General features: G+C 54.0%; 1 protein-coding gene across 1 annotated transcript in view; it reads right to left on the bottom strand.

The window, feature by feature from the left end:
- Positions 1–22,762, bottom strand: part of GABRG3 (gamma-aminobutyric acid type A receptor subunit gamma3) — a 54,100-nt gene that overhangs the window by 6,010 nt on the left and 25,328 nt on the right. Inside the window, exons 4-6 of the mRNA XM_016154861.2 lie at positions 17,087–17,307; positions 16,394–16,476; positions 5,740–5,877 (exon numbers count right to left, since the gene is read on the bottom strand). Of these exons, the coding sequence (XP_016010347.2) occupies positions 5,740–5,877; positions 16,394–16,476; positions 17,087–17,307 (442 nt within the window). The remainder of the gene's footprint in view (positions 1–5,739; positions 5,878–16,393; positions 16,477–17,086; positions 17,308–22,762) is intronic.

The raw sequence follows: 22,762 nt of genomic DNA, 5'->3' as shown, positions 1-22,762 counted from the left end.
GCATCGAACCCAGGTCCAGATTTCAACTGCGAACTCCTCCTGACGACAGCTCTGACGTGCTCAGGCTGAGCGCCACCCAGAGTCCGCCGGCCGCACCGCGGCGGAGGTGTGGGCGCCATTTATAAAGCGGCCACCACGGGGGCGTTTAGGTGAGCAATTACGACCGCGACGGAACAGATGAGAAAAGAGAAATTCTGAGCAAAAGAAGAGCGGGGTGAAGAACACGATGGAAAGGTTTGAACTGGAACATACAACGACTCCACGAAGATTCCGGCGGGGGGAACCACTCTCGTGGCATCGACCCCAGGGACCCGGACACCGGCACGCCTGCGCGTGGCAGCCCCGAAGGCCAGCCCGGGGGCCCTTCCTGGGGCGAGCGGGTGAAGAACCCGCTGGGCGACAGCGTTGTCACTGTCACACCCCCCAGTAACTTGAATCAGTTTCAAGGGGACCGTGCTGACTGGAAACAGACTAAAAAGCCAAAACCACCTGAGTGAACAGCTCCGTCTGCCCCAGACCCCGGCCGGAACCTGGCGGCGGTGCCGTCACCTCGGGCCATCACGGGCTTGCCCACCTCATGGTGCTTCATGTCATCCTCACATCCGTTTGAAGGGGGATTTAGGCCAAGACTAAAGCATGTTTTTTTAAAAAACTCCTTTTACCTGTGGCTTTATTACAAGAGAAACAGAAATCTCTGGGACTGCCCCTGCCCTTTACTTAAGATGTTGAATTCGTAGCCAAGTCTGCATCTTTGAGTCCTCGTTCAAACGTTTGCAAAGTGGAATATTTACCTCTTCGACTTGTTGGCTAAACAAATTAATAGTGGTTTTCTCTTCCAAACATTTTCGTGTCTACCCAGTTCTTTCTCTGAGCTAACTGCTTTGCGAGTTCCCCAGGACGCAGACGGGGACATGCTGGGAGAGACGCGCAGCTTTAACGCTAGGCGATGGTTGCTGGCTGCTCTCAGCTCACTGGACCCTCGGCAGGTCCTCGTCCCTGAGGTGGGCACTAGCATTTTCTTCCGCATTTTACAGATGAGGAGACTGAGCCTCAGATGGGCAGGGGACCCGTCAGCGACGGCACACTGCGGGACAGGCCTGGAGTACGAGCCAGGCGGCGGCAGGTGGGGGCTCCAGGGGCTCTGCTCGCTGCCATGCCACACGCGTCCTGACGGGGCACTGTGCACGTGAACGGCCGTCCTTCCCTAGCCTGTGAATGGTCTCTTAAAAATGGGGCCCTGGCTGAAAGATATCAGTGCTTGGGAAGTTGGGGTGATAAAGTTAAGCAGACTGGGGTGGTGGCTGTGGAGGAGCACAGCGGGCAGCACGCAGGAAACTGTACCCCGACTGGCACAGGCCCCTCTAGAGCGATGCACGTGAGAGGGTGCATGGTCACCCCCCAGACATGTGGTCACCCCCGGGCACGCGGTTACCCCTCGGGCACACGGTCACCCCCTAGATACACAGTCACCTCCCAGACACAAAGTCACCCCCCTGGGCACACGATCACCCCCACCCCGAACATATGGTCACCCCCCAGACGCATGGTCACTCTCCAGGCATGCGGTCGCCCTCCGGGCACACAGTCACCCCCCGGGCACATGGTCACCCCCCAGGCACGCGGTCACCCCCCGGACATGCGGCCACCCCCTGGGTACACCATCACCCCCCGGGCATGTGGTCACCCCCCAGGCACAGGGTTACCCCTGGACATGCTCTCGGTGGCCCGCCGCGGGCTTTCATGAAAGAGGGGTTCGCACTCAGGCGAGGCCCGTGCAGACTGAGAATAGCAGCATGGCTACCTGCAAGCTTACAGCAGATCAAGAAAGCACAGAAAACAACCAACATTACTTGTACTTTCAACACGGGAAGATACTAGAACGTTCTTTGCCAGAGTTCTCAATTTTGACATTAATGTCATTATTGAATGATCATTTTAAGTTATCACACCCCCTTATGGCAGGGTACACAGGTTTCAGACTTTTCTTGTGATTGAATGATTGCATATCACCATGCCAAGGAATGTCCCAAACGATAACATGTAATCCGACACTGGACTGGAGAAAACAGAACATTCTGGAAACCAAGAGTTGGCTCCAGGAAGTGAACTTTCTGTAGCAGTGAGAGCATGGAAAAGCCACTAGCCTCACGTCAGCTGCGACTCGTCCTGGACGCTCTATTGTGGGCCCGGCCTGCCACCCTTCTGAGACCCCGCCCAGTAAGAAAGATATTTGCGATGCCCTGGCTCTCTCGAGTGTGAGACTGGAGGCAAGGAAAGCCGCGAGATCCTGTATGTACACATGTCACTGTCAACTAAATGTGCTAATTTGCTCGGGTCCCATGCAAAGATAATTTTGCTTTTAAGAAATAATGAATTCAATCTGCTCCTAAAAGAACAGACTTAGGCAGATGTGACTTGCATCACAGAACTTCAATTTTCTTAGTGGATGAGCTGTTCGTTCAGCCAAGCAGTGGTTTCTCCCCGTTTCTTCTCTGAGTGAGAGACGGACGTGACTCACAGTGGGTTTGAAAGATTTCTTCACTCTGTCTTGTGAACAAAGACACCATCGCTATTTTTAAAATTCTGACTCCAAAACCCAGACTGATTTATTACGCGATCGCACTCAGACCAATATGACAAAATGCCCAGGAGAAAGGACTTTTAGGGTCTCTTCTACAGGAACTATTTTAGATAGGCATCTATGTTAGCTTTCGAGATGCCAATCTCATGTGTCCTGGGAGGGTGTGTCTTGTTGAATGCGCCGCTCACAGCTGATTTAACGGACTGTTTGCCATGAAGTACTTTAGGCAATGACAGTACGTGTGGCATATGCTAGTTCACTTACGTTCTCAACAGCCCGGTCAAGAGAAGGTCCTCGTCGTTTCTGAGCGGCAACACATGTGGGTCACAGAAGCCGACCCAGTTCAGCCCCCAGCGCCCTGCTCCGTCTCTCCGACATTTGTGCCTACCCCTCCCCAGGGACTGTGCTGGAGAAAATCTTTTTAGAATTTCATCTGGTGCGTGAGCTACCCGTGACACCCGACGATACGCAACGCATCGCGTACAGAACACCTTTGCTGGGTTTAGCGAATTCCTTGCTGCGTCACTGGAATCTTGAGCAAACTTCAGAACCAGTGCGTCCCCCCACCCAGCCGTGGGGCTGCCGTCTGGGACCAGCGGCCCGACTCATGGTTACACCTTCTCTGGGGCTCGGCCGTGACAGGCCCCGGGGTCAAGCCGCCGCGGCAGCTAAGTTGGGGCCTGGGCCCCGTTTGTGCCTTGCCAGGGTGACCTCCACGTCACAGAAGTGTGTGCCGGGCGGGCGCAGGCCTGCCACCCGCGTGCCCACCGCGAGCGCGTTCTCCGCTTCTGGTCGTTTCACGAGTTCGCTGCCAGCGCTTTGTCACTCATGCCGCCGGGACATCATTGCCTCCAAGGGGTGAAAACGATTTCGGGGGAAGGGAGGAGGGGAGGTGAACAATCTTGGCTGTTACCACGTGCAGCCTCCAACGAGCCACGGGACATAAGAAGATGGATGAGCACACCTGTGGCATCAGCGCTTCGAGGGGAGGTGACAATGAGACCCTCGAGCCTCCTGTAGAGTCTGATACTGAGTAAATGGCTGAGCATCGTCGGACTTGCACACGCAGCACGGTCACCCTCAGTCCAGCCCTCAAGTCCCGGCAGGGACTTCAGAAGAGACCAGTAACGGAGGCCGTGTGTGTCCGCTGGGCCAGTGACAGAGGCCATGGGCGTCCGCTGGGCCAGTGACGGAGGCCGTGGGCATCCGCCGCGCCAGTGACGGAGGCCGTGGGCGTCCACTCGCTGAGTTTTCACCCCATACGCTGCTGGGGGCAGATGGCCGGGTTCGACAGGCTTGGGTTTTGTGCTAGAGAAAGGGAACAGGGAGTGAAAGAGGGTCAGAGAGTGACCAGACGACTTCTTGGGGACCTTCCACGGGTGAAATGGGGCACAGTCGGGCCTGGCAGGGGCCTGAGTGATGAAGATGGGACTCTGTCCTCAACCTCTTGTTCCCGTCTTCTGGCAGTATCTAGTATGTTGGTGGCGCGTGACTTTGGTTTTTTATGCAGAGTTCTCTCTTCAGAGCATAATTTTCGCTTATTTTCTAGGGAAGGCAACATGGCCTGTGATTCAGCAGACTGTGAGGTATGACGCACAGACGGGAGAAGCTGGCGAGGGCAGATGAGAACGCCTTCTGTCCGCGGCTACGCCTCCCGACGTCGCGGGAGAGAGGCCCCTGCACGTGGCCCTGTCGCCCACAGAGCAGAGCACGGCGGGATGTCCACCCGCCTGCTGACGCCGAGGCTTCGGCGAGCACATCAGTCCCTGTGCCCCCTGGATGCCAGGCGGGGGAGGGTCCTCATGCTGTTTTCACCCACGATAACACCTGGCACAGTGACGGGGTTCCACGGCTCGTGAACTCGGGGTGCGTTTCCAAGCCCCTGAGCCAGCAGTGCTCAGCTCGACTTTGCTCACCCTCTCGTCCCTCGTTTATCGCCGTCTCACCGAGGTCAGCAGGGCAGGAGGAGCAGCACCACATTCAGCTTATAAAATGCAGGAACAGTCCTTCCTGGCTGCTGTGCGCTCCAAGGTCTGCAGCTCAGTTCAACTTCTCGGAGTTTGGCATTAAATGAATGTAGGTGACTCAAAACCGGGAAAAACCTCCGCGAAGGCCCTTCCCTTATGCTGCCCCCACAGGTCATGTAAGTGAATGATGGTCTCTCCACCAAATTGTGATATTTAGTAATGACACATGGACGCCATTGCTCACCGTTACCATCGTGACACCCACGGGGGGTGGGCGGGGGTGTGTGGATTTTACCCTCTGAGCTGATAATTTTTCAGACCTTTCTTGACAGACAGGTAGGTCTCCATTTTATAATCCATCAAGAATTTGGACTGTCCTCTAAAGATATTTAGCACTAATTATCAAAATCGACATCTTACTTTAGTCGTCAATAAAACGAATGGTTATAGAGTTTTAAGAGCTGAGACGTTATTTATAGTAATGCATAGTAAGGTCAGTAGAAAAGCCGATTCTCACCCCACCTGCATCCCAAACTCACAGGAAGAAAGCCAATTGCAAAAGGGTGACCACAGAAATAAATAAATACCAAAAAACAGACCCAAGACCGCTAAAGCAAAAAATGTAAAAACATATTCAAGTACATTAACAGATGAAGCATCTCTTTTTATCTAAGTGCCTGCTTTATAATGTGCACGTAATAATCATTTAATGAAACCAAACTGGTGAATAATAATTGTGCTCAAATGTAGAAAAAAAAACAAACTTTAAGTTAAACTTTAGCATAAAGAAAAGAAGGTAAAAATTAAAATTCAAAAGACATTTTACATCAGCTCCTTTTAATTGTGGATTCTCCATACTAATTAATGCTTATTGCGCATGAGGCAAGCTGAATTCTCGCCATTGGTAAAACCGATTGACATAAATACGGTCAGTGGTGAGTAAGCCCAGCTACGTTTTAGAGATATAATGCAAACACAGTCTCTATTTGAAAAAATAAGGCACCCTTTTCCCATCCTCATTAAGGCGCTTAACATTTTTTCATTTCTGAATCGGTTGTTTTGCCTCAAACATCACTTTGGAATCATGACCGCCTGAGTCTAATCGGCTGAGACCGCCCATGAGGGACTGAGGTGTGAAGGGTGCGGCCGTGTGGCTGAGGTGTTGGGGACGGCGTGTGCCATCAGGCCTACCTGCCGACGTTGTCACGATTTCAGTGGTGTTTCGGAGGCCCATGAAGTCAAACTGGTAGAGCCGCCAGGACTTCTGGTCCGCCGCCTCCACCGAGCTTTTCCTCCATCTGTAAACCATCTCTTCCCTGGGGTAGCCATCTGCAACAAGAGCGAATGTCAGCGCGTGAAGACGCAGCTACGGCCGTCGGGTCGGGCGGTAACGCGATCACGCGATGGGGTTACGGTCTGGGGCCGACTCGTTCTCTAGATTTTCCTGGATGCGTGGAACCTCCCACATGGACTGACAAGGCTGCTATGGGTGGGGGTCGGGTCGTTTTGTCCCGGAGGCCGTGACTGAGGTTGACCTGAGGCCGGAGGGCCTGGTCCTGGTGCCCTTGGCCCCAGATGCTGAGACCAAGCCACCCACAGCTGCCTGCCCCTCCCCGGAGTCAGTCCCCGGGCGTCAGGAAGGCAGGTGTAGTGAGGCACTGGTCACCCCACAACACCAGGGGTTGGCTGGCCTGGCTTTGCCTCATTAGGCCCAGTTCCGGTCAGCAAGCGCTGGCTATTACCGGTGACCAGCTTGCTAGTCACTCCAGGGTGCACGATACGGAGGTGCTTCTGCTGCCTGCGGCCTGTCAGAAGCCTGTCAGAGCTGGGGTTCCAGATGCGGGCTCAGCCTCCCCCCAACATAGCTGCAGCTGTGTGATGAGAGGACCGTGGCCCCCGAGCCCAAGGTTAGCATGATGCCTGCTTCTTGGCACTGGACCCCCTCCCAACGGTGCCTGGGATCCCGTGAGGGCTTTGATGGGTCAGGGACAGACCGGGCACCCTCGCTTGCCCGTCACCAGGCTCTGTAGGGTCAGCTCCATGGGGTGCATCCCACCCAGAGCAGGTCCTGGCCCCTGCTCAGGCTGACGTGTGACGGAACAGTGTTCAGCTCATGAACTTGTTTGACAGATTTGGTGCCGCAAGTGATAAGTGATCGTAATCAATGAAAGCAGAGGACACCCAGAGACGCTCAGCTCCGCACCTGCTGGGGCGGTGGCACTGGGTGGCAGTTATGAGAAACATGCCAGCACAGGTGTGTGGAGCTGGAAGCATGCGCACACCTACCCCTGCACACATTCCCCGAGGCCCAGGGCTACGCTCGGCATGGGAGCATCTCAGTAAAAACCCAAAGTGTGCACGTGTGTCTACGTTTGCATGCGTGTGCATGGGCAGCACACACGGGATGAGCACGAGACACGCTGGCCGTGGCTCACACCGAGCAGGACGCCACACACATTTAAGACACATTTGCCATGTGTGTCTGCCTTCTTACCACGGAAAACCAAAAACCAAAAGTAGAGAAAACAGAACATTCTAAGGAAATCGAGGGCCAAAATTTCAGCAATGGTGATACAGTCAGACTCTTCTGGTTATAATGCTATTGTAAGACCTAAGTTTGTCCGAAGGTCAGAGTTCCACAAGGAAGCTCAACTCTTGGGTGCAGCTGTGACTCCGGAGACACGGCCCCCTGGTCACCCCACATGGCCCAGCCCCGGAACGGACCCTGGATCTGAGGTTTTTGGACACCCCGTGATGTGCCAGCTCTACATAAAGTATGGATTTACTTCTCTGGATTATTTCATGTAAAAGATAAATTTTTAAAAATCCATCGCTCTCCACTATGTATCATTAAGGAAAAAAAAGGCGACAAGATGGGACTCAGGCTACAGTTACTATCCGTACTATATTATCCATTCTATTTATCATCTATATCTATCTATCTATCAGTTACTATCCGTACTATATTATCCATTCTATTTATCATCTATATCTATCTATCTATCATCTATCTATTATCTATCTATCTATCTATCTATCTATCATCTTTCTATCCCATCTATTCATCCATTCTCTCTCCATTGATTCATCTAGTATCTATCATCTTTCATATCTATCCACCTATTTATTATTTATCTATCAACTATCTTATCTATAATCTATCATCTACCTTTCTATCTTATCTATGGACCGATTGATCTATCCATCTATTGATTCCTTCATCTATTGATCCATCCAACTGTCCATCGATTTATCTGTCTCATATTGTAGCAGAAATCACCCTGTATAATTTAAATGTTTCCTTTGCTCTCGGCTTACATTCTCCTGTTATTCAAAAGGGAAGTTATTATTTATAATTTCATTTGACAAAATGATTATCCATAAGTGCTCATTGTCCCCATTTTTTTGTAGCTACAAACACAAATTTAAAACACTCTAAATGAGTCTGCCGCTAACATCTGCATAATACGCCATGCATTATTCTGGGCTGCTTATACTGTGTGTGAACTACAGCGTCACACTAGCAATTTTCATGTTTATCAGAAAGCTTTAGTCAAGCCCCAAATCAATGGCCTGCAATTTGCTATGCAAATACATGTCCTGGGTCAGGTTGCGTTTGCATGGATAAATGATGAAGAAAATGCCATAAATAAAAAAGGCTCATGCAAAGTCCTAAAAGAGTTGTGTTGCCTAAATATTTGATGGGAAATAAACATTTAGTAGGAAATTATTAATCTTAGCTTTTTAGCGTTTGTCCAGGAGGCACAAGGTCATCTTGAAATTTACATTTTTCTAGACACTGTAGAATTTGGTCATTGACTTATGATCGCTGTTCCCCAAACGTTCTGAACCAGCATCACCCAAAGTGGGGTTCTTGAGGGCTTCTGTGCACCCCCACATTCATTTCACACAGCGGCCACTTCCCACAATGGCAGAACAACTTTCGCTGTGTGCAAGGGCAACCCGAAGCCAGCGAGGGCACCCCGAAGCCAGTGAGTCTGCATGGCACATGCTGAACTGGGGCTGCTGGGGTAATCAATGAGAGTCTTTCGGTAAACTATCAGTTAATTTGATTTAAAAATAGCCACCAGCAAGGAAACACTTCTGGGATGACACAGCAAAGGGCCTCTGCGAAGCCACTCCTTTGTGGTGGCTCTGAACGGGAGAAGCGACTCGGCCACAGTAGCCGTGGAAACTAGCAGCTCAGATGGTGACAGGCGGAGTCAGGAGGCGGAGTACCCGGCGCTTCCATGTTTGGCAATGACAGCAGACTGAAGAGTGACCCCGAGTTGCCCGCGTCCTTGTCCCCAGGACCTGGGTGTGTCATTACACGTGGGAAAGGTGCTTTGTAGATGCGACTGCGAGGCAAAGGATGCCTTGCCTGCCCTGTGGGCCGTGTGGGCTCAGTGAGAACGCCAACCCTTGTCACAAGGCCTCTAAAAGAGTGGTTGCCATGGTGGCTAAGCTTGTGCTCTGGTCAGATGCAGGTGGTCCCAGTGGGAGGCGCAGCCACCACCTGTTGACCATGCAGAAGTTGGGGTGCAAGCACGAGCCAGCTGCACCCCAATGTGCGGCTCGAGCTGCTTGAGCTTCGGGTTTCACAGGGTCCCAGGGCCGCAGGAATCGGGCCATTTCCTCAGCGTCGAAGCGTCAGTTTTTCTCTGAGAAACGGAATGGCGAGCGAACCTGACGGCTGGGCCCGAGCAGCGGAGGAGACGAAATGCTGTTTTCAGCTCTTTCTCCTCCAGGAAATGACTCAAATACGCAGAGCTAAGTTCTCTGGTGTGAGGCTGGTGGTGGCGTTGACACAGGGACTCCGGCTCAGGCCCAAGCTGCCTGGCGATGCGGCCGCGACCCCGGCGTTGACTGTGCATCATTGTGACGGCCTCGTCTGACTCACCCGCGTGTGAGTGATCCGTACGCACATGGGACCCTGGTCTCTGCGTCCGGGTGTGTCGCATCCAGTCCGCGTCTCGGGTGGGAGCCTGAAGCTCAGTGGGGTTACTGGCGGGGCGCGTGCCGGCCGGGAGGGAGCTGCGGATCGCAGGCCCGCGCTCGGTCCCGCCTCCAGCCCGGCTTCCTCACGCTGCAGTGAGCATAACGAAGTTGCGTTCTGAGGGCCGCAATGGGACCTCCACGGGCCCCAGCACGCAGTCGGCTCCGTGTAGGCCTGGCGCAGAGGAAGTGCACGATAACGTCTGTACGGCTGTGACGGCGCACCACGCATGCACCACGTGACGGTGCACCACGTGACGGTGCACCACCCGTGCGCCACGTGACGGCGCGCCACGTGACGGTGCATCACGCATGCGCCACGTGACGGCACACCACGTGTGTGCCACGTGACCGGCCCGAGGTTTATATCTAAAGATGGCGGAGCCCGCCTTAGGCGTAGGTGGACTAGACGAAGCTTCCTGCACGTCGGGAGTCACCTGGCCGCAGACGACTTCCCTAACACTCACGTTCCTGTCTACGAAGACACATCTGGAGGTTCCGCCCGGCTGCCTCCCCCTTAAAAGTGCCAATAACCCTGGGCTGGGCAGGTGCAGGTCCAGGGCAGGTGCAGAGACCACTACAGGCCACGTATTCCTCACGTTTAGTGGAAGGACACTGCACCGGACAAGGAGCAGGTGACGCGTTTGGGCACTGTCACGCCCGGGAGAAAGGCCCCGTGTGTGACATGCCGTGGAGACACTGACGACGTCAAGACGCATCTGTGCACTCAGGGTCCCAACACCGAACACCACAACTGCCCAGGCAGCCCCTGCAACAGCCCCAGCCTGAGCTTCTGGGAGGCGGTGGGGGGGGGGGTGGAAATCTGAGTTGTCATGGCAACCGCTGCACCTGAACCTGCGACCACGCCTGCCGCCTGCTGGCACTGCCTGGAACAGCATGACTATTTTTTTTTAATCATAGACTGACAATGCAGAGAAACTTAACGATTTTTGCAGTTCGTGCTGTAACTGTCCTGGAGATTTTTCCCTCTAGGTCAACACAGGAAAAACATTTTAGGTAAAAACAAACAAACAAACAAAAACAACATAAAAATAAACCAAAAAAAAAGCTATCATGGTGTATTTACTTCCTCAAACTAGACTGCTGATGTTTATGATAAAAGAGTGTGAACAGATGACAGGCCATACGAAGGTCCCTGAGCCCCGACGGACACAGGAATCTCAATTTTGGGGTGTCTGGCGGTGTTGCTGGCCTCTACCCACCGTATCAGAGTCTGCAGACTGCAAAATTCCACTAAAAGGCCAAGCTTATGCTCTCGCACAGTCACCTTTGTAGCACGTGGATGCCGTGTCCGCTATTTCTCTGCCGTGAGCAGCTTGGACTACATCTGCCTCTTATTCCCTTGATAAATTTTTAGAAAAGGAACCGCCATGATTCTTCAGACTTTGCTTCGTATTTCCAAACAGTGAGGAGGGGAGAGTCTGCTGGGCAGGATGCCTAGTGCCCAGGATACACAGAGCGGGACAGTGGCTGAGAGCAGGGCGGGCATTGCCCCGTGGGCAGCAGGCGCCCAGCCACCAAGGCGGGGCAGCTGGGCTACTGCCGGCCAGGCATGTGATGTCACAGAAAAAGGCAGTGGGGTTCAGCCGTCCACTGGACAAGGCAAACCGTACTGCCTGGGCCACAGTCTCCTCTGAGTGTGTATTTTTAAGTAAACGCAGGGTCTTGCCCTTTGAAGCATCACATCTTGGCCTCCTCCAGGCTCAGCCGGAGCCCTTCGCCACATGGAATCTTCCAGGCTGCTCGGAACTGCATGGAGGGTAAGTTGTCCCAGAGATGGCTGAGCAGGCGCAAATGTCGGGGGCACAGGGTTGGGTGGTGGCGGGATGCTCAGGGAGGGGTCGGGAAACTCGCGGACCAGAAAGGTAGCATGCACTATCCCAAGGCAGCAGAAGACAGAAATGCAACAGACTGTTTGTTTTTTTAAAAGTCACTGCGCAGGCTTATTCGACAAGCTCTAAACTGCTTGAGGACGAAATTCTGGCTCAGTGCAGCCTGCCCAGGATCTGAGTCACCGAATCCCGCTAAGCACTGGAATAACCACCCCTCCTCGGCTGCAAACAATGAGGTAGGCTCAGAGCATTAACGTTTCCGAGGGAACCTACCTTCTTGTTTCAGCCGTGCACAGCTAATTTCCTAGAATAAACCGGACACCTAAAACATGCCTGCTGGAGGCTTCACTCAGTTTAGCTCTTCTGAACATGAGCATTAATTTGCCAAAACTATTTGGGAGAAAAGCAGGCATGTGAAAAATTTGGCATCTTATTCTCTCCATCCTCTCTCCCCGAAGTAGCGGGAAAGATGAAAAGAGACATCTTTATTTAGGCATAACTGCAAAATTAGAGCATTGGCTGAAGAAATAATTTTATTCCGTCAGCAAGCTTCGACAGCTGGGATGCACGCTCCCGAGGCCCTCTGTGATTCTCCCTCTTAAAATCAACCACGACTTACAAACGGGGCCGCCTGTATTTTTAAGATAAGGGCCTCATGAGATAGGAAAGTGTGCATTTAAATTGTCTGCATTTAAATTGACTTCAACCCTAAATGCAAGTCAAAGGCGAGGATTTTTCTGTGCGGTAGGTGAGACCTAGCTTCTCACGTCGGCACACACGCTAATTGCTTTTTCTTTTGCAAAAACCGTGTTTTCCCATAACTGCGTTCTCCACATTAATGGTGAATTCCTCTCAACTGCAGTAAAACTGGCTGTCCCCCATTGACCTAATTAACATCAGTCAAGGTCTTCCCCTATGTATATTTTTTGCCTTAACTAATAACAACATTGGAGTGTGAGGATTTAACATGAAATGCTATGGTAGACTTGCTGTAATTACTTCACTGACAATACTTCAGACATGAATCACTGAAAACACATATTTTCCACAAGTCTTCATTATGATCCATAAAACTTTTTTCCAAAACATTGCAGAAATGGATGTTATGATCTATAATCTATTTATTGCCTCGTTTGCTGTTTGCTCTCAAGAGATTTATGCATCTTTTCACTCTGCTTGGTTGCTTCGACTTGACAGGAATAATACAAACAAATTTAGACAAAACGTTAAAAATAACTTTGCAATTAATTCTATTCATTCTCAGTGACTTGCAATAAATGGAAAACAAAGAATGATCATCCTACCGTGAGATTTTTTTTTTCCAAAAAGCAAATATATAATTTGTAACTGGACATGCAAGATGGGATTTAGAGTAGTATTGAAGAAAAAGGGACACTTTAATTATTACTTCTTTATGGGAAGTCATAGCTGCCTTTTCCTGCAGTCGTGATTTATGGCACGAAACCCTGGTCCCCAACCGAGCAGGTGCTCGGTAAAAATGGACACTGGCCCGGGCACACTGTGCCATGGGGCCTGCGCAACACCAGATAATCCCCCAGCGGCCCTGCCGTCTCCCCAGTCAGGGGCACAAGAGGTTCAAGGGCTCTGACGCCCCTTCCCACCTGGCTCACTGGTTTGGGTCTCGTGAGTGGATAATACGGTGGAACATGCTGTGTTTACGAGTCCTGCACCAACCTGAGTGACACGGGGAATTACGCCAGTCTCATGGGGTTCCGTACCATGTGACACCACTTATAGAACCTCGAAGCGGCAAAATTATAGACCTAGAGAACAAGTTAGTGGCTGCCAGGGGTTAAGGACAGCAGGTTTCACGATGAGGCTCCCTGAACGAAATTCCTCAGAAGGACGGGTGCCAGGACGCAGCCTGCAAGGCCCACACCGCAAACACACCTGCACCGACGTCCACAGTCCGTGTCACGCCCGTCAGAACCAAATGGGCCACCGCCTGGCCCGGGACGCGCTGAGACCGTGCAGGACGCTGCCGCCTAATGCGGGGTCCACCAGGCACGGAATTCAGGACCACGTGTGGTGTCAGACCAAGGTTGACGCACTCACAGTCGACGGGTGCTTCTGGCCACTGGTCCCCTTCTGGTGGCCGCGCCACTGCCAGGAAGATGGGCGCCCAGCACCCCCAAGACCACCGTGTGCGGGACACACGCAGCGCACGACATACAACACACACCTGCCTCCGCTTGGCCCCCACCTGCGCCTGGCCCACACAGCTGAGCGCAAGGGGCGGAGGTGATGGTCCGTCTGGCTGTCTGCGGTTCCCGGTCCTCCAGGCTTGGCGCACCTGCCGCCCACCTGCCCACCTGCACACCTGCCCACTGGGAATGGCTGCATCTTTCTGGCCCTGACCCAGGCCATGAAAATCAGTCAAAAACGCACGTCTGCGTCCCTCTCTGTGTCTTTGTTTTCTGCTTGATTTCTTTCTCTTCCTTCCTTCATTTTTGGTGAATAAATACATTAAAGTTTATTTATAAACTATGGGTAAGTTTTGAAGGCTTAAGAGTGATGCCGACACTGTTCAGGTGGGTCGTTCAGCTGAGTCCGTGGAAAACGAATGGATTTTAGACCGGGCAACGGTGAGACAATGACGGCGATGGAGGGGACGTGGACCCGAGGGGACCCCGAAAGGCGTCTCACAGTGCGCACTGGCGCACGCACTGCCTCTGCCCCAGAGTCGTCCTGTATCGCCGGCTCCGTGGCTCCCAAGGCGGGCCCTGTCGGCGGTGACCCTTCCCAGCTGTCACAGGGCGAGGCCTCGTCAGCAGAGGGAAGTTGGGCAGAATGACCCCTCCTCCTGGCTCTGCTCCCTCCTGCCCACGGCTGCACCCCGGCACGCCGCCCCGTCCCACGTCATCGCGGGGACGCTGTGATTCTGTCACCTGTCCCTGTGCCTTGGTCCCCTGCACGCTACAGGTGTGTCAAGACATCTGTTATGGACACCATGTACCGCGGGCCCTGCTACCCAGCCCTTCACGAGTCCTGGAGCCCAGACTCACTCTGCGGCCGCCTGCACTCAGACGCTGCTTTCGACGTAAAACCACAGCCAAGGGCCCCCCTGCCCGCACTCCAGCTTGTGCGTCACCTGTGAGCCAGCTCTGGCCCGGCTCAGCTAGGTTCGGTTCTCTGCCCTTGGCCAGCTGTTGCCACACCCACTCCAGCTCAGTCCCAGCAGGAGCCCCGGGGGAAGGGCCACCTCCCATCCGCTCCTACCCTGGCCACAGGCCCTTGGCCCCGCGGCTTCCTAATGGGCTCGTCTTTGGTAGTGGTGTTAGGCTCCCAGAAAAGGGACCATGACAGAAGCCCTGTCTCCGGGCGTTTGGGGTGGGGTCTTAGGGTCCGCTGCCAGGCAATGCTCTTGAAAGGACTGAGCTGATGACCGCCAGCCTAGTCCGACCGACGCCTCCCAAAATGAGCCGTGCCAGGGATGGCACTGTCCTGGGCCCTGGGCTGTCACCGCCAAGGTTTGCCGTACACGGCCACCTACATGGAAGGGACACTGAGCACCCACTGTGCACAAGCACACGGGGCACACAGACCTGTCAGGACCAGCGAACGGCAGCACGGCCAAACGGAAGACAAAGCACGTGGACGGGCGAAAGGGCAGGTCGTCCCTGACAGGCGGGGGCCCCTCTTCCCGGCAGGGGGCGCCTGCCACACTGTCAAAGGAACCTCATTAAAAAGATATTTTGTGCTGGGCTCTGGCTGTGGGAAGAACGGAAAACCAGAAACACGTCCCTCCTGAGAATTTAAAGCCACAGCCCCAAGTGCCAAAGATGTGGGCTGACATTCGCACCACCCGTGTGGCCGGAGACCCAGGCTCGACATTGATTTAACGTGCTAGTCAGGCCAGAGCAAACCCTCTAGAAGAATCCGCCTTAGATTTAAGCCTCGAAGAGATCCCACAGGAAAACGTCCAGCCGCGTGAGCTCGACTGTACAAATTTCTGAACGGAAAAGTGAACGAATGACCAAAAACGGAGTGAAATGAAACAATGGATTCTGCAAAGAGCTCCCACGACAGCGTCAGAATGTCCAGGAAATACAAATGAACAGACGATGGCATTGAACGCTTGGTAAAGAAAGAAGAGGCTGTTGACATCGTGTAGAAAATTAGAATAAAAAGGAACAAGATAGAACGTCCAATAACGAGGAATCACCCATGAAATTACGAACCCACTAGACGAGTTAACAGTGTATCAGCCCATCGGAAGGGTCTACACAGCCAAACTGAGTTCGCCGAGAAAATTAACAGTGAAGTGAAAAACACACTAGAAAAAATTACATATGTACATACTAAACAGACTCAAGAAACACCAGACAAGTTGGACCATCCCATAACTTTCAAAATAATTAAATTAATAGAGAACCGTAGGCTCGAATTAATCTCCAGGGGAGTTTATGAGACATTCCCAGACGCTGGCCACCTAGTAAATTGGATATTTCCTTTTATACACATCCTTGTTCTCATTATTGCCTTTAAGAATTTGGAAATGGTTACTTGTTAGCTATAATAACGAACATAAATAAAATATTAATATACTGTGAAAAATTAATTCCCGTAACTGCGTGATGAGATGACTCTAAACATGTTTAATAAAAATGTTTACCTTTCAAATTATCTTGCTTCTTGAAGATGGTCTGAAACCCCAAATTATCACAAATGAGTCTGGTGCACTTGCAAAGACACACGACCGTCTCACTAGCCTAGGAGCATTTGGTGAGCCCAGCGTCACCGAACCCCGCAGGACCGTAAGGAACGGCCGAGCCGCACGCGGTGGTATCAAGGCCGCCACCTTGTCACATGGGTCCTGTGGCATAGAAGCCGCAGCGGAAACGTGCGGGCGGCCAACGCCGACCCGCCATCTGTCCCCTCGGCCGTACGGGGACGCTCTCACGGGCCGTATGGCCCTGCGCAACCTCAGCACGGGCCAGACGTCCCCACAGCTGTCGGAGCCCAGCCATACTCACAGCTGGAGAAGGTCAGCGGGCAGGAGTGCTCGTCCATGGGGAAGTTGTGCAGCTGCAGCTGGCACTCGGCGTTGATGGTGAGCCTGCGGGAGAGCCGGGGGTCACGCCACGGCCGGCCAGCGAGGCCCGGCCAAGCCCCCGGCAGGGCGGGCCAGGCCCGTCACCACGGTTCAGGGGGCGGCGGTTGGGGTGACCACACACGTGACTCACTCTGGCCCGGGTCCCCCCTCACACTGTGAGTCACGTGGTCACCTTCCGGCTGTGTTAGCTGGTGTTGCTTTAACCGTGGGTGAGGCGCTCGCTCCCTGAAGCCCAGCCCCTCTCTCAGCGGGGCTGAGTGCGGGCTGTCCCGCCCCGGGGTGCAGCCCTTCCCGGGGGCAGCCAGCCCCGTTGCGGGGCACCCCCGTGCCCGTGCCCCTGTGGGCTCAGCTGGGCTATGATTACGTCTGTTAATTACCACCCCAAGGCAGCTTTGTGTTCCCAGCCGAGTGGCCCCGTTGGTGATCCGCAGGGCCCGCTTCCGGCAGGCGCGGGTTCTGACGGCGGGACGTGTCACCATGCGGGTGGCCCTTCCTGCGGCCCCGGGCATCGCGCTGCAGCATGGCGAGCGTGACAGGCCCAGGACTCACTCAGCGGCGAGAAGCGGCCCGCCCCGTGGTTACCGGACGCGGGTGCAGGGCCGCCGCCCCTTACCGTAGGGTGTAGAGGATCTTGCCGTCGCCCCAGATCCTGAGGAGCTGGTTGGGGGTGGTGACCCAGTGCGCCTCCGCGGTCTTGGAGTTGCGGAAGATGGTGTCCGGCACCCAGATCAAGCCCACCATGTTGCTGTTGAGCGTGAGCAGCTTCATCGTGCTGTTGAACCGCAGGCGGCTGTCCGTCCAGGTCTGGGCAAAAAACACGTCGATCTGGTACTCCTGAAACACACAGACAGGCGGCCGTGAGCGCGTGGCCCGCGGGCTTGGCCCTCCGTGCCGGCCACGGCCCTCGTGTGTGCGCCTGCTCCACACGGGAACGGCCAGCCAGCGACAGCACGCCCGAAAACGCCCCACAAACCTCGGTCTGTGACACATGGCTCCCGCGTGATGCGGTCCGCCCTGGGTGCCCGCGCGCCAAGCGCAGGCTGGTGGAGTGACCGCTCATCTGTGCACCGGGGGGGCAGGCAGAGCCCACCTGCCACGGGCAGACAGGAAGCGACTGAGAAACGCTCGGGCCGGGCCCGGACGCGCGAGCCGTCAGCTTCAGGGTCTGTGATAACTATCGTCATTTTCACTCAGGCGTCTTCAAACAACGCAGCCTCGACCCAAAGGAGACGGCGGCAGCAGGGACAGGGCACCGTGGAGTGGACAGGCCGCCCCAGCCCAGCGCCTGACGGGCGCAGGTCACAGGGGCACAGGGCTGGCACCGGGAGCCACGCGCGTCCCGGCACAGGACGGTGCCAGATGCCAGGAGGGGCTGCCCACGGCGCCCGAGGGGCCATCTCGGCTCGAGACCGGACCGCTCAGGGCCCCCTCCCTCGGGATCGCCGTGGCTGCGGTGATGGTCACGGTTCCCCTCACATGTTAGTAACGAAACGTGTCGCTTGCTCGGCGATGCCCTCCGCACGCCACACTTGCCCTTCCCGCCGTTTCCAGCTAGAGAACCTTCCTGAGGCTGCTGACTCGGCCGAGTGGACGCGCCTTTTAAGGAACGCATTCCTTCATCGCCTCGGCCGGGCGACCCAGGCCCCCGAACCCCGGAGACACCCGTGCCACCATGCCAACCCGGCAGCTCGCTCCCGCCCGCGGGGACCTGGAGAGCCGCTTGGGGAAGACGGGCCGTGAGCGGTGACGGGGGAGGACAAGCCACGCCCACCGGGCGGGATGTGTCAGGCGGAGTCCCAGCCGGGAAGGCCGAGGGTCGCACCCCACACGGCAGAGCCGCGTCCTGGCGTCCGAGGCCTGCACAGCGTCAGGGCAGCCGGGGACAGGTCACCTCGGGGCTTCCGGAGCCGTGTGACGTCTCAGCGGCCAGAGGGTCTGGCTCAGTCCCCTGCCGTGGGGGCTCACGGGCTCTGCCACCTCCCTGCCTTCCGGGCGTGAGCTCACATCTCACAACAGACTCTAAGCCCAGCTCCGCAGAGGCTGAGCGGCAGCGTGTGTGCAGTGTGTGCACGCGTGAGTATGTGTGCACTTTGTGCAGTGTGTGCACGTGTGTGCATGTGTGAGTGCGTGCACGCCTGTGCATGTGTGAGTGTGTGCACGTGTGTGCATGTCTGTGCACGTGTGAGTGCGTGCACATGTGTGCATGTCTGTGCACGTGTGAGTGTGTGCACGTGTGTTCACGTCTGCACACACTCTCCAGATGCTGGTAGCCGGCACCGTCCCTGTGCCCCACGCCCGAGATGTCAGCTCAGGGTCAGGGGTCCCCATTTCTACCCCTGTAGAACCTCTGATAACGGCCACCACCCGACATCAGTCCATCTCCTCGTTGCTATGGGAACGGCCCCGACTCATTTCCCCTTTGTCCCTGGTCTGGAAGCACTTGTGTTTGCTGCTGTCATGGAGACAGCCTGCGTCTGGGTAGCTATGGCAACAGCTCACAGAAAGTTGCTCTTCACATGGTTTCCCCTCCCTCACCCGTGCTCGCCAGCCCTTGGGCCGTATGTCGGCCAAGGGACACGGACCGTCACGCAGGACACAGCCAGGGCCAGACAGCCTCCTCCGTCCCAGCGTGCACACGCCTCACGCCACCCGCGGTGCCCGCCCCATGGGAGGCCCTGCCCCCTTCTCGCTCCCTCTCTCCCCCCTCCCCCACGCATCTAGCCCATACCCGCATCCGCCAGACACACAGAGAGGACCATGCACAGGCAGCGCCGCGGCCGCTGCTCCCGTCGGGGGGCTGTCCCAGCACACGCAGACCCACGAGCGTCCCGCGGACCTAAACGAAGTCACGGTTTCAACTCTGCCCCAAACACACACACTTGTTTTTCAGGTTACCTGAACGAAATTTAGACTGTTGAAAAAGGCAGGATATTTATTTTCTGTGGAATCTTTTCCTTAAATAGGAAACTTCTGAAATGAACTGCATGATTCAGGTTTTCGTCTGGAAGGTAAACGGAAATGGGCGTTTTAACGTAAGCCCATCTGCTGCCATGTTGATGGATTTCACTGAGATTCAATTATAGGGGCAGGAAGCATAGGAGGGAATGATTTTAATAATCGATGCTGAGCACAAAAGCCGAGGCTGAGCTAATGTGTCATCCAGGCAGGGCACAGAGCTTGACGTACAAAGCATCAGGACTCCTAACACTCTACGATGAAGTGGAGATAACATCCTGAGGGGCCACGTGATCCCAGAGGTTACGGGGAGGCCCGTACTGACCCTGGAACCCAGAGCCGTCAATCAGGGCCCTGCTCACGTAAGGGTGGGTTCGGCCCGCCTCAGAATAATCAAAGGGTTGGTCCTGGAAGCCTGCCAAGTATCTCGGGAATTTCAGTGCCAACAGCTTCTCAATGAATTTTCTACGTATTCCTAAAACACCTGTAAAATGTTCTATATATTCTATACAGGTGAAGACTGTTTGTAATTACAGTGGTAAGAAGATCAGGGAACACTGGTTGTCTTTGGGGCATCTCTCTCTCTCCCCTCTATCAATAATTTAAAGTTGCTTGAAACGATCAACTTAAAATTTTTAAAAGATCTTTCCAAAAATAAAATATTGTTATAACTAACCAAATTAGAGACCTAAGAGATACGCTTTGATCCAGGGTATCTATCACTGGACATAAATATACAAGATCGCTCTTTCCAAGACAACCAGGAAATGAAGTTCTTGTTAGCAGCATGTCAGGTCTACAAACAGAAGCGGTTGTAGAAATCACACGCACACACAAACACGCACACATGTGCATAAACACAAGCACATGCACACACATGCACACACACATACGCGCACATACACACACGCACACATACGTGCACACACGGACTCGTCATTCATGGCCAACCCCACGAAGGCGTGGAAGAGGTAGTTCCTTCAGTATTCTGCTACGTTAGTATCTTATTTCTAGACTAACTTTCCTTCTCTTAATGAAAAACTATTGGAAAGTGGAAGAATTTATAAAAAAGGAGTGTGTTCTTCAAGGCCACAAGATGACTCGAAGCTACGAGACTCTCAGTAAGGCCGGCTCACCTTTCGCTGTATTAGAAAACATACTGTTTATCAAGCACATTGCTCAGTTTGAAGCCTTTTAAAGTGTTTTTAATACGGCTGAGAAAAGGTCAGTGATTGTGTACGGCTTTCTTTTTCACTTACGAAAGGGGGAGTGGGTGTGGGTTGATGGCCCGAGTCTGCCGGCGCGTGCTAACGCTCGGTTGAGTGACAGAGGTTCTCGACATGGGAACCTCTACTCCTTTCAAAAACCTAATGAAACAGGATCCGACCCGGGAGTTTTCATAAGGTCACTGACGCTGACTTTCAGAAGAAAGTCCATGAAAAACTGGTGAAGTCTGTTGATCAAAGCAAAGTCATTAAAATGGCAAATTGCTCCCTACGGGAGAAAAGAACAGGCGGGTGATTTCACCGGGGAGAGTCAATGGTTTTTAGCGTCACCGACATGCACCGGAACGCTCATACTTGCCCGCATTTATGTGGAATTTGATGTTGACCAGGGAGAGAGATGCCTGAAGATCTGAATTAGCAGCTCATCTACACCCGTAAACACCTGAGACAGTCGCCCCGCACCCTGAGAGAGTCGGCTCTTCTGTGATGCGCATTCTGGGTGCCGATCTATCGAAAGGCCAACCCCTTCCCTTGAGCCTGTCCCCACACCTGCCATCGCTGTAACCTGCTCCGACTCCGTGCACTTTGCCCCTCCTCTTGTGACTGTCGTGACCTGTGCCTAAACGTTCGCACGTCCAGACATGCAGCGGCCTCAGACGTGGCCTTCCTGGAGGCGGCGGGCTCTGGTCTCTCTGGGCTGCCTCAACAACACTGTTTTTACTGATGACATATTATCACCTATTTTTTTGCAAACATTTGCCATGTTACGGCCCAACCGGACCTTTAGTCTATTCTTAACATAATAAATCACCCAACAGAGGTGACAGGTGGCTGAGCACCGCATTCCAGGGGCTGACTTCAAGTATTTCCTGTTATTTGCAGAAAGAAGTCATTTGAATTCTTAATTTCAAGAAATCTACTCATTAAACAGCATGAATTTCCTGTCAGGAGCTGGCTCTGGGTTCCGAGACCATAAAGGAAAACTCAAAGCTGTTTATTGACAGACCGTACAATCTAATTTACTGTTCTTTCCTTTTCTAAAAAGAATTGGAATTAAAATTGAATCTCCTTAGCTTACACGTGCTATTAAAAATGGGTTTTGCTGGTTCAAATGCTATCACTTATTTATCTTTTGGTGGTGGTACTGTTTTTTTAAAAATTTTGTAAAGGGGAAAATTTAACTCTTTTACCTTCCTAACAAATTTTCATTATACTCCTTTGGAATTCACTTATTTCTATCTTTTTCTATTATTTCTTTTGTCACAGTTCCTAAACCCAGAGAGTGGTCAATTGCATCACACAACTGAAAATATTAAAGAGACAAAAATAAAATCAGAGTTAGTAAACTCATCCTGGAATTTTCTCCAGGGGACAGCAGGGGCTAAGATGGCCCGCGTGACAGGGTGACCTGAAGGACCGGGGAGGGGCACAGACCGCCGGCCACCCGCTGGAGCCCATGGCGCCACTCTGTTTCTCGCCTGCATCACCTGACCCAGGATCCTTTGTGCCCGAGCCCAGGCCCCGCCCTCAAGGCGCCTCCTGACTGACAGCTGAGCCCACAGCCCCTCGCGGGTCCCACCAGGCGGGGATGCCCCATGGAGGGATTCCCGAAGCCCAGACCAGGACAGCTCAGCCGCTGGGTGCGGAGCAGAGAGGGACGGAGGCTCCCGACCCACCCTGGGGTCGGCGTGGGAGGGGGCTGCCCGGGCACCCTTAATAACCCCCCCTTTCCCTGAGGCCAGTCCCGCCTGCTTAGAGAAGCCGGCGACCTGCGTTTGATGCGCCCCGGGTGTCCCCACTGACATCAGTGCTGCGGGACCTCTGTGTCCCCTCAGTGGACGGCCACCAGCTACCGCAGCCTCCGGCACGTCCACGTGTCCAGTGGTGTGACCTCGGAGCCGTCCAGCACCAAAGCCAGGGAGGCCGGCCAGGCGCTGGACCTCGGGGACAAAGCCACCGTCCCAGCCATCGAAGACACAAGGCTGGTCCGCACGAAGCGCCATCAGAGACGAGGAAACAATCACAGATTGAAAACACAAGGCGCTGGGCAGCGTGCCGTGCCACACGCCACATGCCACACGCCACATGCCACACGCCACACGCCACGG

The sequence above is a fragment of the Rousettus aegyptiacus genome, unplaced genomic scaffold (assembly GCF_014176215.1).
Source record: "Rousettus aegyptiacus isolate mRouAeg1 unplaced genomic scaffold, mRouAeg1.p scaffold_m13_p_14, whole genome shotgun sequence".
Lineage (NCBI taxonomy): Eukaryota > Metazoa > Chordata > Mammalia > Chiroptera > Pteropodidae > Rousettus > Rousettus aegyptiacus.
Note: the sequence above shows the minus strand (reverse complement) of the source record. Positions and strands in the feature narration are given on the sequence as shown.